Below are 24,643 nucleotides of genomic sequence, written 5' to 3'. Positions count from 1 at the left end.
TGATTCTGCTCCCAGGAACCAAAGACCTGACTGCTAGTTACTTGCAGCCAGAGGAGGCTGCGTCATCACTTAGAGCTGTGTGCTTGGGAGGTCTAGGATTTGTAAAGTCATACCAATGATGGAATCAAGAAAGTAGGCTTCTTGTGTTCTCCTGCCTTGCCCTCCTTGGCATGTGGACTTTCTCTTCCTGGTCCCAAGTATTATTCCATGTCCTTATTACATGCAAGAAGAAGGTGGGGAGGGGTGACATCAGTCAATTTTTATCTCGTTGGTCAGAAATGTATTACAGGGTTTCACATGGTGCTGCAGAAGACTGGAAATGGAGTTGCTTTGTCAGTATGTGGGTACAGCAGCTCTTACGTTCCTTGGGTGCCCCACGGTACACTGCTGCCTTTGTGTTCCCCTATGTAGCACTTACACTGTCAGTCCATGAGGCTTATTATACATTGTCCTTTTAAGTAGAGTCTTAAGTCCTTCATTATTTGCTTTATATATTTGTACAGAAAGGGGATTTTGTGAGTTCAAAGAGGCAGAGAACAAAGCAAGTGCATACTAGCATCCTTAGCCACCCATTCGGTAGCATTTGAACCTACTTGATGATCATTTACCACGCAACAGTGAATCTCTTCTGTACTTCCACCATTTGCTGCAAGGTCACCCTTGAAGAGCTGCAAGGCAAACTCACTGAAGTCTTTAGCACAATGCTTTACCCTCCTTCTTAATTAGTGGATGGGAATGAGTGGAATTGTTTTGCCATTCCAGTGTCCCCATTTAACTCCTTGGGACTTGGCTCTACTGGTGGAGAAGGGGCTGGGAACAGCTCTTGATGGCACTGCTTAATGAGGCTATCAGTAACACACTGATGTGATTACCCTCATAGCATCTCAAATATGTAAGGAGGCAACCTGCACAATACTGTGAAAACCTGGAGCAAGAAAAGGATTTAGTGATTGTGATTTTATTTAACTAAGATGAAAGCAGCAATCTTCCCATCAGGCATTATTTATGATTAATTAAGATAGATTTTGCAAAGCAATTTATGCTTTTTGTGCTCACATGGAGGCATGCTAACAAGAGAGGACAATCATGAAGCTCCACAATCTGAACAGTAATAAGCCTGGCCCCAGCCCCACCAGCTAAATTTCACATCAGTGACATTCAAGGTTTGGCAGCCACCACCAAGCCTCATCACAGACGCTAATAGCAAATCAACTGAAATGGATGATGTGGGCAATGCCAAATCGACAATGATTTGTATCTCTTCAAACCTCTCTTCCAATTTTCTGGAAATTTTCTCGGAGTAGATGAACGTGTACGTGATGTGCATGTGGGTTCAGAGGGGAAGGAAGAAGACTCAAGGTTGCCACATTTCAAGGCAGTCTTAAAAAAATCAGGGGTAGAGGAGAAGGGAAGCAAATGCTTGGGTGAGTGAAGAATTCAGACAACTACAATTCTGAAGCACACTTAAATATTGTAAACATCTTAAATTCTTATGACATTTAAAGTCTCAACCTGAATTTGGTAAAATATAATCAAATAAATATGTTTCCAAGTCACTGGGATAACCTAGAAATACCAAACATGATGGCTATAACAATGCAACAATGATGTTTCAGATAAAATCTCCTACATGCCATAAGTGTTTTAGTTCAAATTATATCAGTAGATTTGGGCCTATCAATCATTGACTAATAAACTGTGGCATTCATTATCTATGTACATTATTTTGAAGGGCACAATAGGAATAATTTATTTTGCTAATTTTCTTTGAAATACAGGAAAGAAGTATACAGTCTTCTGTTTGTTTTGTAAGTATTGATTGATTGCCAGTCACGTACCAAGTGGCTTAATGGATTTTCACAATATCTACTAAGCCAACATAGCCATGTCTTCTGACTTCATGCAACAATATGTGTAGGATTTATGTAAGGTAAGAGGCAATTATAGCATAATGTGAGCCATGCTGTGAAGGGAGACAGAGTCCTACTGGAGATATGGAAAGATCCCTAACAAGCCCTGATGGTGATGAGGAAGGGGCAGTACCAGAAAAATTCTTAGAAAAAGGAATATTTAAGCTAGGATGTGTGTGATAAGCTGGCTAGGAACAAGGGCCAGGTTTTGGTGGAGCAAACATGTTCTGCGATGATAAGAGAGCCTAGGATTGAAAGCTAGAGAGAGAAATTTGTATTCAGAAAACAAAATTCTTCATTCTGGCTGTGTACCAGTGGGTAGGAAGAAGAGGGATTTGGTGAGAGGAGAAAACGAAGACATGGATCTGGATGTCCCAGATCACAAAGATTCTATAAACTATGTTACAGAGTGTGGGCTTATCCTAAAATATTTTTAAGCAGCTGAGTGTATTGATCAGATTTGCATTTCAGAATGATGTAGGAGGTATCTGTGGAAGGTAAAACTGAAAACTAAGAAACCAATTAAGAGATTGTTACAGGGATATAACCAGGTAAATATATTATCAAGAGATATAAAATAGAGGCAGGTGAAATTCAGAGGTGTGATTTTGGGGAACAATTTAGGAAGTAAAATCAGTAGGCATTGGTGACTAATTATATGAGGAATATTCTGGGTAATTCAGGACCATAGTGGATGGTGATGTTAATCATTGAGATGGAAAATTCAATATGATGACCTGAGTGCTCAGGAAGACGGGTTTAGTTTTATTTTAGAGTTGTCTAGTTTTTAGTATCTGTGGGCCATTCAAGTAATCATGTCTAGCAGACATGTGTAATTATAGTCTGAGGTTCACCAGCAGCGTTAGAGCTGGGAATTCTGATTCATCAATGAGGAGCCTACAGATGGTAGGGAAGTGAATGAGCTCATGGAAGAACATAAAGTGTTAGAAAGGAACCATTGTGGAAGTCTGGATAAACACTAACATTTATACGTTGGACAGAGATGGAGCACCCAAAGGAGACTTGATACCAAGAAAGTCATTAGGGGGTAGAGATGACCTGTCAGTGGTGTTTGAGTATGAAAGGGAAGAGAAAAGTTAGTTGATACTTGATTGGATGTGAATGCTGAAGAGTAACTTCTGTCCTAAGATGGGAGAAAGCTATATGTGCACATAGATTTTGGAGGTGATGATCATCCAACCTGAGGATAGTTTACCTTTGAGCAGCTCATGAAAGGAAGATTTGCTAAAAGCAAAGGATGTGAACACTTTCATGGAGAGGCGTATTTTACCTGCTAAAGGGAACCAGGTGCTTCTCTGAACTCTAACCACAGCTATCTGCACAGGCATGGGGTGATTCAAGACTGCTCTTAATTTCTCCCTAGAGTCAGACTTGTTATTGGCAATATACTGGTAGTAAGGATTTTTAAATATCAAAGTTTGTTTTGTTTTGTTCATTCACCAGCTTTCTAGGAACTGTTCTAGGTGTTAAGATTTCAAAGAAGCAAAATCTAATCATTCCTTTAATAAATGAAGTGCTTGGGGAACAGATGGAGATTTCAGGCTCAGTAAGTGGTTACTAGGAGAGATGCTTTGTACATCATCATGGGCACATAGAGAACGCACCTGACAGGACTGGCTTCTGGAGTCACTGGGGATCCTTGGAAGTGAAGAGTTTGCTGAGCGATGTTTCTCTAACTATAGCACATGATTCGAATACCTAAAGTCCAGCTCCAGTTTCCCCCCCCTTACCTTTATATCTGGAGTCAACACACTTGCTCCATCATGGGGCAGATGATAAATATGTTTCCCATTGTGGGTGACACGGTCTCTTTAGCAGCTACTCAACTTGGCCATTGTAACGTGTTAGCTCCACAGGCAGTGCAGAACTGGGTGAGTGTGGCTGCAGACGATGTTGAATTTTGCCTGAGTCCTGTGATCCTGGAAAACAGAGATGGTTATTAACCCCGACCCTTTGTTCTGGGAAATGGCTTAGGACAAGAATCCCCTTTTTCCATGTGACTTAGAGAGGACTCCTGAATTCTCACCTTGTTTGCCCATTATAAGGCAGAAAACAAACCCTTCCAATTTCCACCTTTTATTTCATAAGTATTGAGTTGAAGTATTTGCACACACAATATTTTTAAAGCATTTGTGATTGATTCTCCTATACTTCATGGCCCTGAACTTCAGAACATCATCAGCCTTAGCCAATAGTACTCAGCCTTAGTACTGAAGTACTGCTCACTGAAAATTGGCCAATTTCAGGATATTGTACTCTGCTATTCCATTTATTCTCCAGGCACTCCACCCTGGACCCACCAAGCCCATTGGCAGTTCTTTCTAGACTTCCTCTCTGGCAAGGAAAAAACCCTGAGCCTTGAGTCTTGCTGACCATTTAGGCAGAATCTTCTTTCTGTTTCAATAAGCCCCTCTCCCTGAGGCAGTAGTCCCTTCATCCTCCCTTCCAATAAAAATTCTCCTTAATAGGTCAGTATTTGGTCACAAAAATAACATTTGGATACCATATTCCAATAAAGCCCACTAAAATTTGAATTTTATATAATTTTCACGTGACATAAATTTTAGTCTTCTCTTCATGTGTTGTCAAACCTTTTAAAAATGTAAAAATCATTCCTAGCTCACAAATCATACAGAAACAAGTGGTGGAGCTAGATTTGATATGTAGGCCATAGTTTGCCAATTACTGCTTTATATTAAACAGACTTCAGGTTTAACAGAACCTGATTAGTCTGCCTCTCAATTCATCTATCAATTCAACTCAGTAAGTGTTTATTAAGTGCCTACTTTATGCTCAGCATTATTCTAGGCCCTGCAGATAAAGTCTTGAACAAGACAAATATTATCCTACTTTCAAGGAATTCAAAAATAAAAACATCAATATTGAACTTAAATAGTCTCTGCAGGTTCTTATACGATGTAATGCTATTTAAATACAGATAGGTTGTAGATGTGGTATGAGTAGAAGGTGTTACTATGCACACAGACTTCTACTGTCTTGGTAATTATCCCATATTTTTATCCAGTTACATGATGTATGAGAGTCAACCTGGGTGACTGTTCACTAGCTGCAATAATACTGTGCTCATTCAAAATAAATCTTGCACTTCTTTTTGAGAACAGATTCTATACCACATTCTTCTATAGTGACAATTTTTACATGTTGATAATGAGCCATATATTTAAAAAAAAAAGCCAAAGGATTGAATCTTGAATGTTTTCACCATGAGGCACCTTTGAGGAGATAGTTTTGTTTACCATGATTTCAACAGTTCTTGGCCTTTTGGCTAAGATCAAGTGTTTACCATGATTTAAAGGTTATATAATGTATACTTGCATCAAGACATCACATGGAACACCATAAAGTGGTACAATTGATATATGTGTCATTTAAAAATCTAGACATTAATATTAGAAATTGCAAAAATATTTTATGCCAAATCAGATGAATCATTCAGATAAAGGAGGATGAGTAAAGAGAATGAATCCTGCTTTCTCCTCTTGAAACCCAAAGCATTGCAGCTGACAGTTTATGTCCTTTGTTTCTTTTTTAAAAAAATAACTTTTATTTAAGGGGAACAAATTTCATGTATTTCATATCTGCTGACTTACAATCTGGCTTGCTAAGGCTTGAATATTTATGTCTCCCCTAAATTCACGTATCCAACTCCGAACTCCAAAGTGACTGTGTTTGGTGAAAGACTTTGACGGAAGTCATGACGTTAAATGAAATCGTGAGGTGGGCTCAGGTGTCACTGGACTACTGCCCCAAGAAGAGGGGCAGTCTCACAGAGTTCTTGCAAGAAGAGTGCCTGCAAACCCCCAGGACATTTCACACCAGATTCTGAATCTGCTGGCACTTTGATCTTAGACTTCCAACTCCAGACCTGTGAGAAGTAAATTTCCATTGTTGGTTGTTGATAGCCAGTGTCCTGGCACCTTAGTACAGCAGCCTGAGCTAATAGGAGGCCCTTCAGAAGTTTCCTACAGGAAGCTCTGGACAATTCTGAGTTACGTCAACATTTTTGTAAGGATTTTCTACTCACTGTGGAGACTCCCTTGAAGAGAAAAGCATTCATTTGCATGTGCACACTTTTATCTATTTAAAAAAAAATCACAAATCATGTTTTTTGGAACCTTAATGTGGGCATGCATGTGTATGTGTGGTGGGCATCCATTATACCACCTTACCCCACTTTACAAATTCTAAGCCTGTAGTCACTTGCAAATCTAAAGAATAGTACAAGATGCATTTAAGGAGTGTGGCTATGTTAGTGTCTTTTTTTTTTTAATATCTTTAGGAAGAAAACTGCCTTGCATCTCTTTGGAGAATAGGGCTTATCTAGAAGCACAAAATGAGAAGAGGTGGAGGAGGGGGAGACATACTTGTGAATAAAGTCCAATCCTTACCTATCTAAAGTGTTAAATTTACCGTGAGTATAAAATCCCCAAATAGGGCATTTCTATAATAATTAAAAACAACGTGTAAGACCTAGTGAACTAATGCTGACACTGATTAGAAAATTGATCAAATCAATGAATAATTCACAAAACAACATTGAGATTTACAGCTAGCTACTCTTTTGATAGTCACCACTTCTTATAAAAACCATCAATTATCAACTCTGTCTTATACATAAAGCATCTTTTGTTTCGTCTGCTACTGGCGGAAGAATTTTATTTCAGCTCCTTCTCTTATTTTCCTGTGAGGTAAAAGGCCTAATGTGTACCATTTTGTGACTAGAGCTGGAAATAGGAAGAAAAATGAGGTCAGGGTGCAGGTTTGAGAGAGTTGAGAGTCTTGAAGGAGCGCACATAACAGGGATTTTAGGGTCAACTAAGTGCTATATGGTGGTGCCCAAAGTGTGATGCGGAACAGCAGAAAGAAGAGAGAGCCCTTCTCTGAGTGTCCAGTGAGCAAGCCCTAGGATTGTTAAAAAAAATGCTGAGGGAGTCATTGCATCCCACTACTTCCCTTTTTCGTTCACTTAATGAGTTCAGGGTTAGATAGATCCAAGAGTAACCAAAATCAATTTACCAAGCAAAAAAGGAGAGGCTAGGAAACATACTTTTTATGAACTCACTACCTTAGGAGAAAAACCTATTATTTTGGTGGCAGTGGGCAACCAGGTAGAAGGAGATTGGTATTAAGTGAAAAATGAGCTTCCATAGGAAGCCACGACAATGAAAGTAATAATTAAATCTTCTCCTAACTTAGGTTGCATTGTAAGTGCTTAGCTGAAAATGTGTCTGTACCTCCGGGCCTGCAGCAATGACATCTGTTATATTTTAGGAACAGAAAGCTAATGAGGTGGAATCTGGAGTAGTGAGCTTAATTGGGCTTGTTTTGATTAAGTGTATGTGCTGGGAATATTCTAATCACTTGTCTGAATTGCAAAACAGCCAACGTAAGCCCCCAAATTCTTGCAACCATTTGTGAATCAGTTTTAAAATAGATAAGGAAATTGTATGGAGGAAACAGTAAACTGTACAGCAAAAATGATTTAAAGTTCAGATTAAATAATATGTATGTGGTGTTCTTTGCCTAATTAAGCAACTTTAGCCCTAAATAGCAGCACAGTCATACTTGCCTGCTGTTCACTGTAAGTTACGGCATCTGCCCGGAGAAGCATGAAATGTCAGAGCCTGAAGGACCACAGAGAACGTTATGCCATCCCACTCACCCCACTTTTAGAGAATGTGAGGCCTAGAAAGGATGGACCTCCCCTAAGACCAGCACAGAGTCTGCGAAAAAGTCTAAGGAGGGACTGAGATCGGATTCCTAGTCCACCACTCCCTCGTTCCTCCTGATATGCAGTCTAAGCACAGTGAGAGGACTCCTGAGGACTGGAAGGCTCTGATGCAGCATTTCTCAACCCACCAGCCGTGATCGCTTCTTGATGCCCATTGCCCTCAACTCATAACTACAGGATTTTCTTCTCTCTATTACACTTTCTTTTTCCACCTTGAATTTTTTTTTCCCAGACCGGAAATTAAATATTTCCTTGTATACATATTTGTTTCATGTTTTTCTTCTCTAAGTTGTATTTCATTAGTGCAGTTTCTATCTGTGTTACCAAAAGTAGTACAGTTCTGGCATATAGTGTATTTTCACAATTATCTGACCAATGAAGGGATAAATCTATGACTTAGTCAATGAACATGCTGATCTAGTAATAACAGAAAAAAGAGCCAAATTAAAGGGACACCCCTATGAGATATGCTTCTTTGATTTGCAGAAGAGAGACATGGGGGAATAAGGATCTGTCTGGAAGGAGGAACATACAGGTTTGGGATTTGTAGAAAAGAGCTCCTGGATGCTGGGCAGATGCCCAAGAGGGCTTTGGGGATGGAAGTGCAGTCTCACTGATACAATTCATTGTTTCCACTCAGTTCACATCAATCCCAACAGTTCCTGGGCACTCATATAATTTATACCTTGTTCACCCTTGGATAAGTAGATACCGACCCTTCCTCTTTGGATCTCAAAGTCAAGATATAATTAACCATTGCACATCTTTGTATATTTGTAGAAACCAACATTTGCAGGCTGTGCCCCCAAAGCTGACCATCTCCGAACAAGTTCCTGTATGCCATGATGTGCCCTCATCTTCTGCAAAGTAATAATGGGAAATCAATGGCATAGATTGAAAATGGGGTACCTTGATATAGTGAGATCACAGAATGAAGTCAGAGACCAGAGAGAGAGAGAGAAAGGGAGCAAGAGAGCCTATGTGTGTATTTGTAAGAGCAAGAGTGAGAGTGAATAAAGAAAAATAATATTCACAATCAACTTTCAAGGTCAGCACCAAAAGTAACTAGAATAAATACTCTCAATAAGGAGGCAGGCAAGTGATAGGAAAAAAAAAAAAAAAACTATATAAAGGGGATATAGCCTCTGACTAGAGCAGCCTTGGCCATGATCAAATTTGTGGAGCCATATTTAAAAATTACCTCCATGATGAAGGGGTCCAGGTCAAACCTTAGCCTCCCCACTTTACCCTTTTATAATTGACCAATAACTCTTTGCTGCCACTCAGAAATCTATTTTGGGGTGCCCTTTGGGTGAAAAGGGAATTGGAAAAGTATGGAAGCTAATACAAAAATCACAAGAAAACAGGAAAATAAGAGCAGGTTATATGAAGCCAATTTCCCTTAACTGTCAGCATAAAGGGCCAAACGTGCAGAAGGAACATGAATAATCGAAGTAAATTTTAATTAGTTTTAATCTTCCTTGTTCTCCTATAAATAGTGTGGGCTGTTTCCAAGGATTTGACTATTACCTTGGCATGTATGTAATATTTACTGGTACACAGAAACACTATGCAACAATTTAGGATAGATATTAAAGAAAAATGCCTTACTCAATGTAAACTGCAAGGATAATTTAGGCTGGCGGAATGTAATTACCCAAACTGGAGCACATTCCTCAAGGGAGTAAGAAAGCATGCGAAGAGGTGTGCTAGCGCGCCCCGTGATGAGAGCGGCGGTTTTGGAAAATGAAAAGAAAATGAACCAGGAATGAGAAGTTACACAAGAAGCCCTGCCCTTCCTGGTGACCTTCAGTGAGAAGTGGAAAACTGGGGGTTGCATGGGAGCAGTGCTCCATCAGAGGAGTCTAAGTTCCTTCTCTCTGGCGCAGTATCCTCCCCAGGGGATGCTCAGTCTCACCTTGAGCACTGCTGTGATGGGGGTGGGGCAACCTCCTCACAGCAGTCAGATTGGTTCCCTTTATGAAGTTGAGAACTTACATCCCACAACATCTACCAGCTGGATTTTGTTTGGTCTCTCAGATCCAACTGATAGGCCTATTCTCCAACAGATAACTTGCGAGTATTGTAATAGCATTTCCTATATTCTCAATCTTCTTTGTCCAGCTAAATGTCCTTTTGGTTTTCTTTTTCTTTTCCTTTTTTTTTTTTTTTTTTTTGACAGGCAGAGTGGACAGTGAGAGAGAGAGACAGAGAGAAAGGTCTTCCTTTGCTGTTGGTTCACCCTCCAATGGCCTGCGCGGCCGGCCGCAGCGCGCCTGCGCACCGTGCTAATCCAATGGCAGGAGCCAGGTACTTTTCCTGGTCTCTCATGGGGTGTAGGGCCCAAGCACTTGGGCCATCCTCCACTGCACTCCATGGCCACAGCGGAGAGCTGGCCTGGAAGAGGGGCAACCGGGACAGAATCCGGCACCCCGACCGGGACTAGAACCCGGTGTGCTGGCGCCACAGGCGGAGGATTAGCCTAGTGAGCTGCAGCACCGGCGCCAGCCACCTTTTGGTTTTCAATTGTACTCTAGACTGGCAAATGTTTTAGTCTATCTCTTTAAGAAAGACTTTCGATTGTTTTCATTATAATGTCCAGAATTTGGTACATTAATCTGGGATATAAGAGTACTGGCCTACGATGTTTATGAGTCTTGGTTTATAGCTGTGTTAATTCTTCTAAAGAAGTTTCTGAGACAGCCACACCACTTTGTTGATTTAGGTTTAATCAAAGCCTCTGCAGATTCATCTCATTTTCTGAATACTTTGGTGGGGGAGATTGACCTTAAGATTTCAAAGACTTTTGTTCTTTTTATCCATTCTCAGGTGGACCCCAGTATGTGTCATCCCTTTTATTAACACCTGTACTTAAGGTTCCCACTATTTCCATATTGTTGTTATTATAAACTGGTAGTAATGATAATAAATATAATCATGCTCATATAAGAGAATTAATCTACATTCTGCCTTTCTAAGCCATGCATGATTCAAGAGCCACTTGGGGCAATGCTGGGGACTTGACCTTGCAAAGGCACTGGAGACGTATAAAGAAGGGATGTCACAGTCTGGTTTAGGTGAAAGGACAGAACCTGGTGCAGTAGGTTATGTTGTCCTTTCTGATCTCCTCACCACACAGATGCAGCCTGTAAGTGTAGCACTACCTTAGCCAAAAATTTAAAAAGAATTTTTAGGTCTATGGATTTCTGTTGAAAAATTTCCTGGTTGAGGTCCAAATCCTGTTAGTCTCAGAGTCGATATTCAGGTAGGGAAAATATGTCAGGTCATGATAATATAGTAGAAAGCTTGTTGATGAATCACCATTGACAATCTCCAAATGGATCCAATGTCATGACACTGAGATGAAACAACTAATAGAGTACCTAAAATGTGATGTATAGGAGTGAAATAGACGTTGTTGACTGGCTGATTGTTTACAGCTCTCATCTCTACTGTTGAGGACCAGTTTTTATATATTTTTTTCTACTTACTATATGTTGAACTCATTACTTATTGTAGCGTTAATGTTATGAGTATAAAGTATACTGAAAATAGATCTTTGTGAAAATTAAGAGTGGGGATAGAAGAGGAAGGAGGAAGAATGGTGGGAAAGAGGGTGGGAGGGTGTATGCAACAAGATGCCAGTAGGTGGAGACGGGTGGGAAGTTATATGGCTGTTGATATGGTCACTTATCAAGGAAGAAAATTTGATGTGACTGAGTTTCTTCCTCTAGATAAACAAACTTTTACTGTGTATTCCTTCCCTTCTATACTGTTAAGTTCAAGAAAGAGATGCTGTCTTCTCAACTGTGTTTTATCTCTGTCAAGGAATATTTATTGATCTCCTATGATCACAGAGCCTTGAGCCATACTGTGGAGCATGCCCTCTGGCTGTGGCTTGGTTAACAGGACCAAAACCAAGAGCAGGGAAAGCCCTTGGCTTCCTCTCCTCTGCCTCCAGCTAGGGCACTATGGATTCACCACCTCCAATGGTGACTCTTTTCTTGAGTTTTTCTAAGACTTCAAATATGCTCAGGCCTGAATCCATCACTCCTGGGACATTTTAATGTGTGTCTTGACATCTGCCACACACTCTGGCTGTCAAATGGTCTTTGATCACAGTCAAAGTACAGGTTTTGGAAAGGAAACTATGTGGACCCATTGGTTTTAGTTCACACAGCAGATTTTGTGATTGATGTGAACAATAATTGTGTGTATTAATGTAAGACAAAGGAGTGGGTCATGGAGTCATAAAGACGCATGTTGATGAGCCATGTGTATTTCAGTAGTGTGTGATGTGGATGTGGTACCAGGAAGGTTCTATCAGCCGGCTCCACACCTACTCTACTCCACGTCTCTCCTCTTCACACCATACCACACTTGCAGTCTTACTGCCCATCCAGTGATACGGGCGAATGAGAAGACAGGGTCTCTGCCTTGACTGTCTTTCTCCACTTAGGATAAGTCCTTTATATTATATTACCTCCTAGGATAAGCCCATTAGATTATTTTCCAAACTACAATGCGCACTTGATTTTTGTAATGTCTGATGGTCTTCAAGGGCCGACCTTTTCACAGGTCCAGTAACAACTCCACGGTTTCCCTTTCCACCGGAAGAGGAGATTGCTCAGGGAACAGCCTTGTGCATGGTGTGTGTCAGTAAAGGGTGAACACCACTGCCACGACTGAAAGAAAATCAAGGCAGGTGCCTTCTTCAGGGGGACTCTGAATGAGAGCTCGTAAATGTACTGTCCAACATTTTTTCCTGAAAATCTTTCAACTCAGAATTTCTCTACAGTTTACATCTTGATTTTCTTCTTCTCTGTTTTACCTTTCACTTGTTTTGGGTGTGGAAGTAATATTGAATTAGAGTAATTGTTACCCAAACAATGTGGGGAAAAGAGAAAATTATTGTCTCCAACTGGAAAATTAGATAATGGAATTAGATTTCTTTGCCTGTTTTCATTAACAATTGCTACTCTTGTGTCATTCTGTGGGAAAGCAACAACATTTAATTTCATTGTTTTTGGTTTTCTTTCCTTTGTTAGAGAAGAAATGGGCTAACAGGATTGCTACCATGGGCTTCCCTGCCCTTGGCCAGCATGGAAGACTGAGAGCTGCACTGACATTTTCCAAAAACAGGGCACCTGTCTCCCCAGGCAGGCCTTTAGCAGAGTCACCATTCATGCAGCAGTGCCTGGCAGGCAGGGGCCCAACTGAGACTAGAAGATGACACCTCATGGTTGCTGGCTCCCATAGCAGCACCTGGACAGTGAGCATGAGGCCAGTGTCCATGCAATGATATGGATGGGGCCCTATGGAGGACTTCTCAGATCTGACGCATGATCTTTGTCACATTCTCTGCATTTTTTGTGACAGAGCCCGATCATGAGGAGGGAGCTGAGTCTAACAGGAACAGTCGCACCTGGATTTTAAACCCCTATAGTTCTGACATCACCCCAGCTCTCCTGCCCCTCCTCCATCCCATGCCCCAGAATATTCTAGATGGTATTGTATACCCTTGTTTTGATTTCTTTAGCGATGCTGGAAGTGTTTAAACATTCATGACAGTCTTAGAAGGAAAATGACTACCTGATCTATCTTTGTTTCTCAAGCTATAGGTAATTGCAGATAATGAAGTATAAAACTAATTTGTGTATTTATCATCATAGCCAAAAAAATTGCAAAAATGAAATTTATTTCATTTTCAATAGTTTTCTGGTCTTATTTTCATCTATTTAAATATTTTTTGTGATTCCATACTGTGACACTTAAAAACAACATTTAAAAAATCCAAATATTTATTAAAACACTATATACCCACAGATAGATGTAGAAAAGGATATATAAGTACTTTTCTAAAAAAGATTTTCATTTATTTGAGAGGCAGTGGCACAGACAGAAAGGTCTTCCTTAAGCTGGTTCACACCTCAAGTAACCACAATGGCTGGAGCTGGGCCTACTTGAAGCCAGGAGCTTCTTCCAGGTATACCATGTGGGTGCAGGGTTCCCAGTGCGTGGGCCATCTTCTGCTGCTTTTCCCAGGTGCATTAACAAGGAGCAGAAGTGGAAGCAGCCAAGACTCGTATTGGTGTCCATATAGGATACCAGGGCTCCGGGTAGCAGGTTTACCCACTATGTCACAGCACTGCTGGCCCCAAGAGTATTTTTAAAAGCTCATGGAAAATTTAATTAAGAGCTAAGTTTATTCTGGGGCAAAGTTTTTTGAAATTCGTGTGTGTTTTTTTTTTAATAGGATACACTTCCATTAACTTTTAAAAGACCCTCTCATATAGGTATGTACAAATATACACAGGTACATATATAATGTTAATATCTATGGTGATCTATTTATGTACTCAATTCACCAATCATTTCTTAGTAGAGAATATTTATTGTTACAGTGTGATTAAAAAAAAATCCATACAGTCAAGGTACATCCAGCACAGGCCACAGTTGGAAGTGCTCTACCCCTGAATTAGTGACATGATACCAGTAAAGCACTAGTTTTTGAAGTCTTGGTAGTTGTCTTTCTTCCATTATTGAGTTGAATTAAGAGCAATCACCATGTACCTATTTTTATATTCCCTATGGGTTCTGACTTAACCTCTCTTTTTTCCCTTGGTAAGACTTCCTGTTTTTCTTATTTTTTATTAATAAAGAGAATGGATTTCATGAATATAATACTTCCCTTTACCCCTCCCTTCTTTATCTTTTAATTTTTGCAATATCATGCTTTCAATTTATTTTGTAATCACAGGCTTAATGCTCTACTACATATACTGTTCAACAAGCAAAAAGTAGAAATACCACACACACACACACACACACACACACGACTGAGAATGATACGTTGTGATGTGATTCTTGTTGATAGTCCTTGTCTGTACTCCTGTGCTCGCACTTAGCTTCTTTCCTCATGGGTTCCTCTGCTGGCTGAGGACTCGGTGTTGTAGATCTCACAGTCTGAACGTGTTCCCGACAGACCCGCCTGGCTTCCGTATCTAATCTCAGGGAACTTAATGTTCGTCATAGCTCCTTAGATATGGTCGACTTTCATCAAGTGCTTGTTGGCTGAAAAACTGCGGATGATTCCAAACCCAGCTCAGATCTGGTCATTTCTGGTCAGAGTCACAAAGTCGTGTTCCTTAATTCTTTGCAGTAAGATGATTTTTACTCTAGCAAATACCTAGCTCATGCAGCTATTGACACATTTTCTGCAAAATTCAGGAAGTTCTATTAAGTTTCTCAGCTATTCTTTCTTCCTTCCTTCTTTTGAAGTCAAGAATCTCAGATTTCATCACCGGAGGAGCGGTTTTACCCTTTGCTTAAATACTTCAAATTTTTCTTTTTCTTTTTATGGTACAAATGGATTTCAAAATCATAAAACTTCAATGTAAATAAATAGTACAGTTTTGTCTCCAGAAATGTCTTCATGATATGTGGAGTTTTGCCTCTAACTTAGGAAATAATCTGTTTATAAAACTGGCACAGAAAACTAATTAGTGTTCTCTTGATTCTCTGATGACCTCTGCCAGGCTACACACTCTGGGCCACCCCAGGGAAATAGGAGGTGGTTCTGAGGGACAGGCCTGTGGCCCTTTGTCAACTTGTGGCTTTGAATGTAAACTCTGTTGTCTGAATATGTAGAAATAACCGGATGTATGTAGACTGCAGGGCAGTTTAATGATTGAACAAAAATAGAAAGCCACTTTGCATGCATGCAATTCTCTTTTCCCAATGAATTAAAGGGCCACTTCTTCCATGAAGTCTACCCTAGTCACTGCTCTGGTATTCTGCCGTTTCTCCTTGGAGGCATTCTAGCACTTCTGGTCTGCACTACTGAAGTCAGCCCTCCGTTCTTAGATGTTTGCTGTAGCCGTGTCCACCCCTCCAGGTGGCCTATCCCCCTGGATGACAGCTCATTGGAGGCGGGGTCATTTTTAAATTTTAGCTTTCTGAAGTCTGCATAGAACTCTATGCATGACTAGACACAATATTAATATTCAGTACTTATGAAAAGACTTCAAAGTGTTCACAGAAAAAAATGGAATTAAAAGATCAGTTTATTTTGTTGGAAAAATTTTGAAATCCATAATGAGGATTTCCATGTAGTTTTTGGAGACCACTCATATTGTTTTTTTTTTTTTTTTTTATTTGACAGATAGACAGTGAGAGAGAGAGAGATAGACAGAGAGAAAGGTCTTCCTTCCGATGGTTCACCCCCCAAATGGCTGCTAAGGCCGGAGCTACGCTGATCTGAAGCCAGGAGCCAGGTGCTTCTTCCTGGTCTCTCACGCAGGTGCAGGCGCCCAAGCACTTGGGCCATCCTCCACTGCCTTCCTGGGCCACAGCAGAGAGCTGGACTGGAAGAGGAGCATCCGGGACTAGAACCTGGCGCCCATGTGGGACGCTGGCACTGCAGGCGGAGGATTAACCAAGTGAGCCATGGCGCAGGCCCCCACTCATATTGGTTTTTTTTTTTTTTTTTTTTTTTTTTTTTTTTTACAGGCAGAGTGGACAGTGAGAGAGAGAGACAGAGAGAAAGGTCTTCCTTTGCCGTTGGTTCACCCTCCAATGGCCGCCGCTGCAGCCGGCGCACTGCGCTGATCCGATGGCAGGAGCCAGGATCCAGGTGCTTTTCCTGGTCTCCCATGGGGTGCAGGGCCCAAGCACCTGGGCCATCCTCCACTGCACTCCCTGGCCACAGCAGAGAGCTGGCCTGGAAGAGGGGCAACCGGGACAGAATCCGGCGCCCCAACCGGGACTAGAACCCGGTGTGCCGGCACCGCAAGGTGGAGGATTAGCCTATTGAGCCACGGCGCCGGCTTTCATATTGTTTTTAACTCAGCATTCTGGAATGTATACTGGGAGAGGCTTGAACACAGATACAGGTCTGTGGAAGTGTTCGGAAAGAGAGTTCTAAGGCAGAATCTGGAAACTGAGCAGTTGCTTTGTTAGTTTTCTAATGAGGATTCCAGTAATGGCCTACTAAATCGTGTGTGTATGTGTGTGTGTGTGTGTATGTGTGTGTTCATTGTGGTGTTCTCAATAGTGTGTCAGCTGACAGAACACTTTCAGATATGACGTAAAACAACTTTTCAAATTTCCATAGTATGTATAGGGATTCCAACTTTTAGTTTTCTCACTCAAATTCTGGGCTCATGAACGTAAAAGCTAGGCAGGGGCAGGGAGCCTGCAGAACCCAGTAGTTTTCTAGGGTGAATTTCTGCATTTCACAAGATCTTGAGGATGGTCTCATCACCCCCTCTTCCTTTAGAAGGAGCTGAATGGGGGTGGTGTCGATGGCATAGGCAGTGCCTGCCCCATGCTGCTCGTGGTTTCCTTGGGAGCTTGAGATTCATGCTGAACTTATTTAGAGACTGACACAAGACCTTCCAGAATTAGGGTTAAACATGATTTTTATCGTAGCACACAGGCTGGGAAGTTTCTATGGTGAACTGAGGCCTGCCAGACACTTGCTTGGGTACTGCAGAACAGTAGGTGGTTCCCTTGATCTGAATATTTAAATATTTTCTCTATTGGTTGGAAAACAGCTAATTTTGCCTTCCTGCACCCACACAAGGTACAGGACAAAGTCTGGTGGCAGAACAAGTCTGTATCTCTGCACAGCGGCATGCTTGCATATTAGTTGACGCACTGAGAATAAATTTATTTATAGGGAGGCAGAGAATGAAGTATAATATGTTGTAGATTCACTTATGGAAGTGATTCAGTAAATGCATGAAAGAGTGTGAATCAATGTGTCTAAGAAAACTTGGATCAGAGCTCGTAACTTTTCTCTGTCTCTTCAATTGATGCCTTGTGTGAAAACACTAGACAGGATAATTACATTTTCATTTGGTCAAAGTTAAGAGGGTCAATTTAATAAGCTGTTTGAGAGATGGGGCTCACATAATCTTGGCAAACTAGTATGATAGGCCTAAACATATAAAATCATAAACTTTTATTTAGCATTTACTATCTGCTAGCTACAGAAATAAAGGTACTCTTATCTTATTTACTATGATTAAAAAAGCTATTAATAGGTATTATAATTATGTAAATCCACAGATGAAGCTGATGTCCAGAAGAGAGATGTGACTTGCCCAAGACCACATAACTAAAAAGTGGCAGAGCCAGGATTTGAACTTGAGCGGTTGGTTATTATGCTATATTAAGTATTGAAGTCTGAATCTTAGTGAAAACAGTAAACTTTTTTAAGATGGGGAAACAATAAAATATTCATGTGGAAAGGACGTTCATATTTCAGTAAGGCCAACTTGAACTAAAGACTCAAGGTGACTGGAAAATCGAACATAGATCTGAGCTGCATAACATCCAGGGCAAGAGAGGCAGCGACCCACTGTGCATCATCAAGACTCCAGGGAATGGTACTGGTTTTAAAAGACCCTTTGAAGGGGCCGGCACTGTGGCTCAGCGGGTTAACACCCTGGCCTGAAGCGCTGGCATCCCATATGGGCACCGGTTCTAGTCCCGGCTGCTCCTCTTCCGATCCAGCTCTCTGCTATGGCCTGGGAAAGCAGTAGAAGACGGCCCATGTCCTTGGGCCCCTGCACCCGGAAGAAGCTCCTGGCTTCAGATTGGCGCAGTTCCGGTTGTTGCAGCCAATTGGGGAGTGAACCAGCAGATGGAAGACCTCTCTCTCTCTGTCTCTCTCCACCTCTCCTTCCTTTGTGTAACTCTGACTTTCAAATAAATAAATCTTTTTTTTTTTTTTTTTGACAGGCAGAGTGGACAGTGAGAGAGAGAGAGAGACAGAAAGGTCTTCCTTTGCCGTTGGTTCATCCTCCAATGGCCGCCGCGGCCAGCGTGCTGCGGCCAGTGTGCTGCGGCCGGCGCACCGCGCTGATCCAATGGCAGGAGCCAGGTACATATCCTGGTCTCCCTTGGGGTGCAGGGCCCAAGTATTTGGGCCATCCTCCATTGCACTCCCGGGCCACAGCAAAGAGCTGGCCTGGAAGAGGGGCAACCGGGACAGAATCCGGCGCCCCGACCGGGACTAGAACCTGGTGTGTCGGCGCCGCAAGGCGGAGGATTAGCCTAGTGAGCCGCGGCGCCGGCCTCAAATAAATAAATCTTAAAAAAAAAAAAATAAAAACCTTTGAAGATTCATTCTTTTCCAAGGAAGATAATGGATTTGTGAGTAAACTGGAAAATATTCTCAAATTAGTTCAGCAGTATTAATTGAGTAGTCTGTGGTAGTGTGATAGCTGTTATAGTATAATGCTGAGCAAAATAGATTATTTCAAGAACCTAAAGTTTCAAGGAATTGAATGCATTTACCCCAAAGAAAACGTAGCTTGAAAGTAGGACATGTGTGTGTGATTTGTGACTTGATTACTAGAAACACTTAAATACCCAGTCTGTGTCACCTATAGCATAATAACCAACTGCTCAAGTTCAAATCCCGCCTCGTCCATCTTGTAGCTATATGATCTTGGGCAAGTCACATCTCTTTTCTGATACTAAGATAGAGAAATGAATGACTTACCTTGAAGTGACCTTCGAGTCACTCAAGAAGGTCAGTCCAGAAGGCAAGAGAGGTCCTGTACCCTCAGTTAAGATGAAGTGAGTGGCATACTTGTTACAGAATGGCAGACCAACACGTGGGAGCGAGCAGGTGACAAAAGGGCTTCCCTGCATTTGAAGAGGGACATGCAGGGAGTTTCTTGGTAACTTTCTAGAAATGTCATAGGATCTGCTGTCTGGTATAGAAAACAGATTTATTGAAAAAGAAAAAAAAAAAGACTTCTGGAGGGGACGTAAAGATTTGGAAGCACACAGGAGGAAAATGCATTATTAATAAGTGATAATTTGTTCTAGCGTTAAAATGAGACAACAACATGGGTTACCTTAGAACGAAGCGAGGTCCCCAACCCCCAGAACTAGGTCTCCCTCTCCGAGTGTGCTTTGCACTTTGCACAGGTTTTGTGGGTAAGATTTTTTTCCTTGGTGAAAGGTTGGACTGAAGTGAATTTTAAAGCCTCTCTAAATTCTTAGAATCTATTATTGGGCACAAACAGCTTCTTAAACTAGAAAGAGCTACTTATAGGAATCGTTGATTTGGCTTGTTTTGCAGATATTTACAGGCACAAACCTAGAAATGCCTTGTGGGTAAGGCATTTCAGTAGCTACATATTGTCTGGCCTGAGCACATTTCATAACTGTGACCTGTAAGTTGTCTTCTTGAGTAGTAAAGGAATGGTCTTTCTCCAGGAAGTCCTTATTTTAAAAGGTCAAAGCCACAGCTTCCATCTTGAAAAGGGTCAGCCACTTCTTGCCTGGTCCTGGCATTCTGTATCAGCAATTGCCCATCATGGCCACTGGGGCCTCCACTTTGCTGAAGAGAATCTTTTAATCTCAAGTATTCCAGAGCCTTTTATGATATTCTTCCCCTCCTTTCCTTTGGTAGAGTAGAAAGTAAAAGGAACCAGGATTCAGGGACCAGTACCTGTGTGCGGGTTCCTCTCTGAGATTCAGTTTCCTCTTCTATAAATCATGAGAGGTGCGTGACATCAGTGGGCACGGACACCCCCTTGGCTTCCTTTGGAGAGCTTTTAAACTGTGCACTCTGGAATCTTTAGCCTCTGGGAGTCTGATTTTGCAGATGAAGAGAAGAATCAGAAAAAAGTATTTCTAAGTTTTCTTGAGGATTGTGATATTGCAATCCAATATAGGAATTGGGCTAGATAATTTCCGAATTCCTTTTCAGTTCTAAGATCATACGAGTGTGTAATTCTGGTTTTTCCTCTTTAAAGTACAGAGATCTCATACACACACACACACATACACACAAAAATGTGTGTGTATATATATATATAAGTCTTAAAAAGAAAAGGCTTTTACGCATCACAGCCCATGTGGAAAAATTCAATTCACCTGTGATTATAGGCAACATCATTTTATTTTAACAATTTCCTCTTCTAATGCAGCTCAGGTAGTTTGAAGAAATGTCCACAAAATGAAAAAGCTGAGAGGAATTAAACAAACATTTAGCCATGTCAATGCTGCTCCCAACCTGCCCACCCTTCTAATTCCTTCTCTTCTTTCTGGTCTCAAACATTTAAGCTACACATGAGAGAGAAAAAAGAACTCTCCCTTAAGCCCATTTCAGAAATGATTCTATTTTTAAACACTGCAGTTCATCTCAATTGTGCTCAAATTCAATTCACTTGTGATTGTCTGCTATATTATTTTCTTTATCAATTTCTCCTCAGACTCAGTGGGGTAGTGATTGAAATTTGAAAGCTTATGGGGGGAATAAAGTCCAAAATACTATTGAGGAAAATGTGTCTTGGGTGTGTTGGCTGCAAGAAACCCTTGCTTTTCTTCAATACTCAATCCACTTTCCTCCATAGTCTCCTGATAAATACCATCCACCCAAAATGACTTCAAAATAATTTTAAATTGATTTGTCCATTGTCAAAATGCTTCTTTTCTCCCTAGTCTTGAGACCGAACCCCTCTATGAATGTCCCTAACATAGAGCCTCTTGTCTGCCCTCCTTAGCCCAGGGTGTCCTTGTCTGTCCTTTAAGATTAGCCACTTATCAAAAGGAATTCACTCAATTGACAAAGTGGTTCAGCTGGCCATACGAGGTTCTAAAAACAGACTTAAGAAGTCATTTGAATCTCTAATAGATAAAAGGTTGTTGGCCATCTTTGTCTGGAGGGTTTTGTTTTGGGGCATTGCAGGCATGTGCCAGAATGTAGCTACCACCTGCATGTAACCTTCTAGGGTTACCGAAGGTCACTTGGCCATCTGAGAAATTCCCTTAAGACCATGGTATCACTGGCTAATCAAAGGAAGGACACAAGCACCCCTGACAAATCAAGAACTTGGACATGACCTGAACATGTACCTCTCAATCCTAATTTCAATTTATAAGAACTTTAACCCCTAACTCCTCAAGGAGCCTGAGAATTGTATGATAGCTGCCTGGCTCCTTGCTCTGCACTTTGCAAATCAATACATACTTTCTTCCCTCACACTGATGTCAGTGATTGGTTTGCTATGTGTTGGGCGTGTGGATCCAGATTTGGGTGTTCTGTAACATTATCTCCAACTTGTCTGGGGCATTGTTCTACAACAACCCTAAACATTTTACGTTTGGTTATAACTTCATGTGCTTAAATATTGCACAAGATTGTCTTGCCTTTGGTTGCTATAATTTTGCTGTTCTTTGGGTGAAATTAGTGGTATGCAGTCATGTAAGGTATTAGGAATGTTGGCCTTTGGAATCTTCCTGGAATGGAAAGGAATTTTTCACCTTGTTTCCAGACTGATTTGGTCTCTGAACATATATGAGAATTTATGTTTACTAATAGTCCTTGTTATTGTTATAGTATCATATTTGCCCAAATCATTATTTTGTCTAATAGCTGATTACATTCTAATTTCTCCCACCTAGAATTCAATACAAAGACAATCACAGAGAAATGTATTACGGGTGATGAAAGAAGCAGAAATTCCTGAAAGAAGAATATTTAGTTCTGTGAGAGGATTTTCTAATGTTTATTCCTGCATATTCCTAAGATCCCCCATCTGATGTCACAGATGCCTACACTCAGTTGACTAACCTCCTGTTGTATATTTTAATGTTTTCCTTGTATTTCCTCACTGTGGGCCCTGCTAGCCCTTCATTTTCTGTCTCCTACTTTAAAAAACTGCCTTTTCTGTGTCACTGATAACTTGAGTTTACTTACACTTGTTTGCACATTGAATTCGGAAGAGAATACTATAATCCATTGGACGTATTTTGTAGGTAGGTGGAATAAATAGGCTGGTAAGTATACTTTATTCCAATCACATGGAAAATATTGAAATCTTTGTTCAAGGTGAGACTTGTCATCAAACTCTGCTTTCATGGATATATTGCCTTTTATTCTCTGCACCTTATTTAAAATCTTTCCATTCTTGAAATTTTGCCACCTTCAAGAGGTTGTCACTGACAACAGACATTCCCACTCCATATGCAATTCCCTTGTGTTGCTCGCTTATGCTATCTGGTATGTCCTGTATGTGTTAGGAGAACTGGATCGTGCAGTGATGGATCCAGGGAAGTCCCACGATCTGCCCTCTGCAAGCTGGAGAATGAGAGGAGCTGGTGGTGTAACCGCAGCCAGAGTCCTAAGGCCTGAGGACCAGGAGCAGCAATGTCAGAGGGTAGGGAACAATGAATGAATGCCTGAGATCAGTTCGCCAGAGAGCTTGTCCATGCCATTCTCTCGCAGTTTTCTTCTATCTGGGTCTTCAGTGGGTTGGATAATGTCCGCCCATATTGTGAGGGCAGATATACACTCAGTGTACTGATTTAAATGCAAATCTCTTTTGGACATATCCTCAGAGACACCTAGAAATAATATTTTACCACCTATCTTGGCATTCCTTAGCACAGTCAAGTGGAAACAAAGAGCCACCACACCTCTCTAAGAATATGCCCTTCCCTAGTCGCATTGTATCTTGTCCTCTTTTTTGACAGAGTTTGGCACATGCCAGTTGCATAAGAAATAATTGTGGAATGAAATATGGGTAATGGCATCTTGCTGGGAATTTATGTGCTAAACTCATTGTACATATAGTTATCACACAACTCTGCATATTAAATACTATTTTAATTTATAAATGAGGAAATTGAGGTATTAGATAGTTAAATCATATAGTATGTGTCAGATCTGGGATTTGAAGTTGGAGCCCTATCACAAAGCAAAAGCACTATGGTATGATGTGGTTCCTTCAAGGCCTTCACTCTGTGATTTATTTTTTTATTTTTTTTTCCTCCCAGGTTTCTCTCTCTCTCATCATAATCACCCTCTTAGAGGTGAGGGTAGAAAGTAGTATGGGTAAAAAAAGAAAAGACTGGTGAGAGATTGTCCGGGGACAGGCATATAAGGCAGTGATACTGGAGATGAAGGGTGATAAAATCACATCACTCAGTAAGCTAAGACACTTGAACTGCAATTGATGGAATTTCAAGATGGCAGTAGTATTTCTCAGCCATGGAAGAGGCATTGAGGGGCGGTCTCCTCTCTGGTGTTGCACAGAGAAGCAGAGTTGTGGATGCCATCTAGTCAGATTGCTGACATGGACCTGCTTGACACCCCACACCTCTCTAACCCCTTGTGAATTCACTGCAGAAGGATGTCACAGCAGTATTCCTCCTCCCATGAGCTTGCATAATTGTAAAGCAGCAACTATATCCTTACTTTTTCAAAGTGATGGCTGGGAAGTGATTAACTGCAGAATAAAATACATCTGTATATTCCCTGCCTTTATGAATGTGTGAGAGCAGACAATGGATTGTAGAAGCATCTGAGAGAAGCCAGTGAGCATCTGCTGGATCAACAGCCCTTATACAATTACCCTCCTTGGAAGGCAGTCCTTAAAAGACCCAGAACCAAAATTTTGTGCATGGGAGACTGATGCAAAGCAGATAGCAAATTTAAAAACACTTTGAAACTTGCAAGGAACAGTCCAGATATGAGATTATTTAAACAATTCATCAAATGTTTTCCTAGGAACAGTCTTCAGTATTTCTTGTCTGGTGAAAGCATGGAGCAAGTTGCTGGTATCTTAACATGTATAGAGAAGACCCAGATATGTTAAAATAGAGGAGAACAATTTTTCATTGCATGAAACATGTTAAACTGTGGTTATTGGAATGCTGTACTATTGAATAGGCTTTTAAAATGGACTGGTGTTCTCTGTAGTCTTTTGGCAAGTGACTTCAGCGGACTCCACCATCAAAGCCTTTTGTTCTTGAATCCTGGAGTTTGAGTTGTAGAGACAACCTCGTGGCAGGAAAAGAAAACTTCCTTCCCTAGTTCTGACAGCTGAAAACCTGCTGCATGTAGTGATGTGGAGTCTAAAGAGGGCTCATGAGACACTGATAAGAAATGTAGTAGCAGGAACGTATAAAACATGTTCACCAATGTGGC

At 41.0% G+C, this 24,643-nt stretch overlaps 1 protein-coding gene across 5 annotated transcripts in view; it reads left to right on the top strand.

Moving 5' to 3' along the window:
* LOC127489374 (uncharacterized) overlaps positions 1 to 23,640 on the top strand; it is a 130,356-nt gene extending 106,716 nt beyond the window's left edge. Inside the window, exons 7-8 of one of the 5 annotated variants that reach the window (XR_016230520.1) lie at positions 22,735 to 22,871; positions 23,491 to 23,640. Coding sequence is in view for 1 of the 5 variants with exons in the window: in XM_089327785.1 (XP_089183911.1) it covers positions 22,735 to 22,755 (21 nt within the window). In the remaining 4 variants the exon portion in view is untranslated. Of the gene's footprint in view, positions 1 to 22,734; positions 22,872 to 23,490 lie in introns of those variants that run through there. The other 4 variants (XR_016230515.1, XR_016230519.1, XR_016230512.1 and 1 more) reach the window with 4 other exon arrangements.
* The last annotated feature ends 1,003 nt before the right edge of the window (positions 23,641 to 24,643 follow it).

This window comes from Oryctolagus cuniculus, chromosome 2 (assembly GCF_051225735.1).
Source record: "Oryctolagus cuniculus isolate XC-2025 breed Fujian yellow rabbit chromosome 2, ASM5122573v1, whole genome shotgun sequence".
Lineage (NCBI taxonomy): Eukaryota > Metazoa > Chordata > Mammalia > Lagomorpha > Leporidae > Oryctolagus > Oryctolagus cuniculus.
The sequence above is the reverse complement of the archived record's forward strand: the minus strand, read 5'-3'. Positions and strand labels throughout refer to the sequence as shown.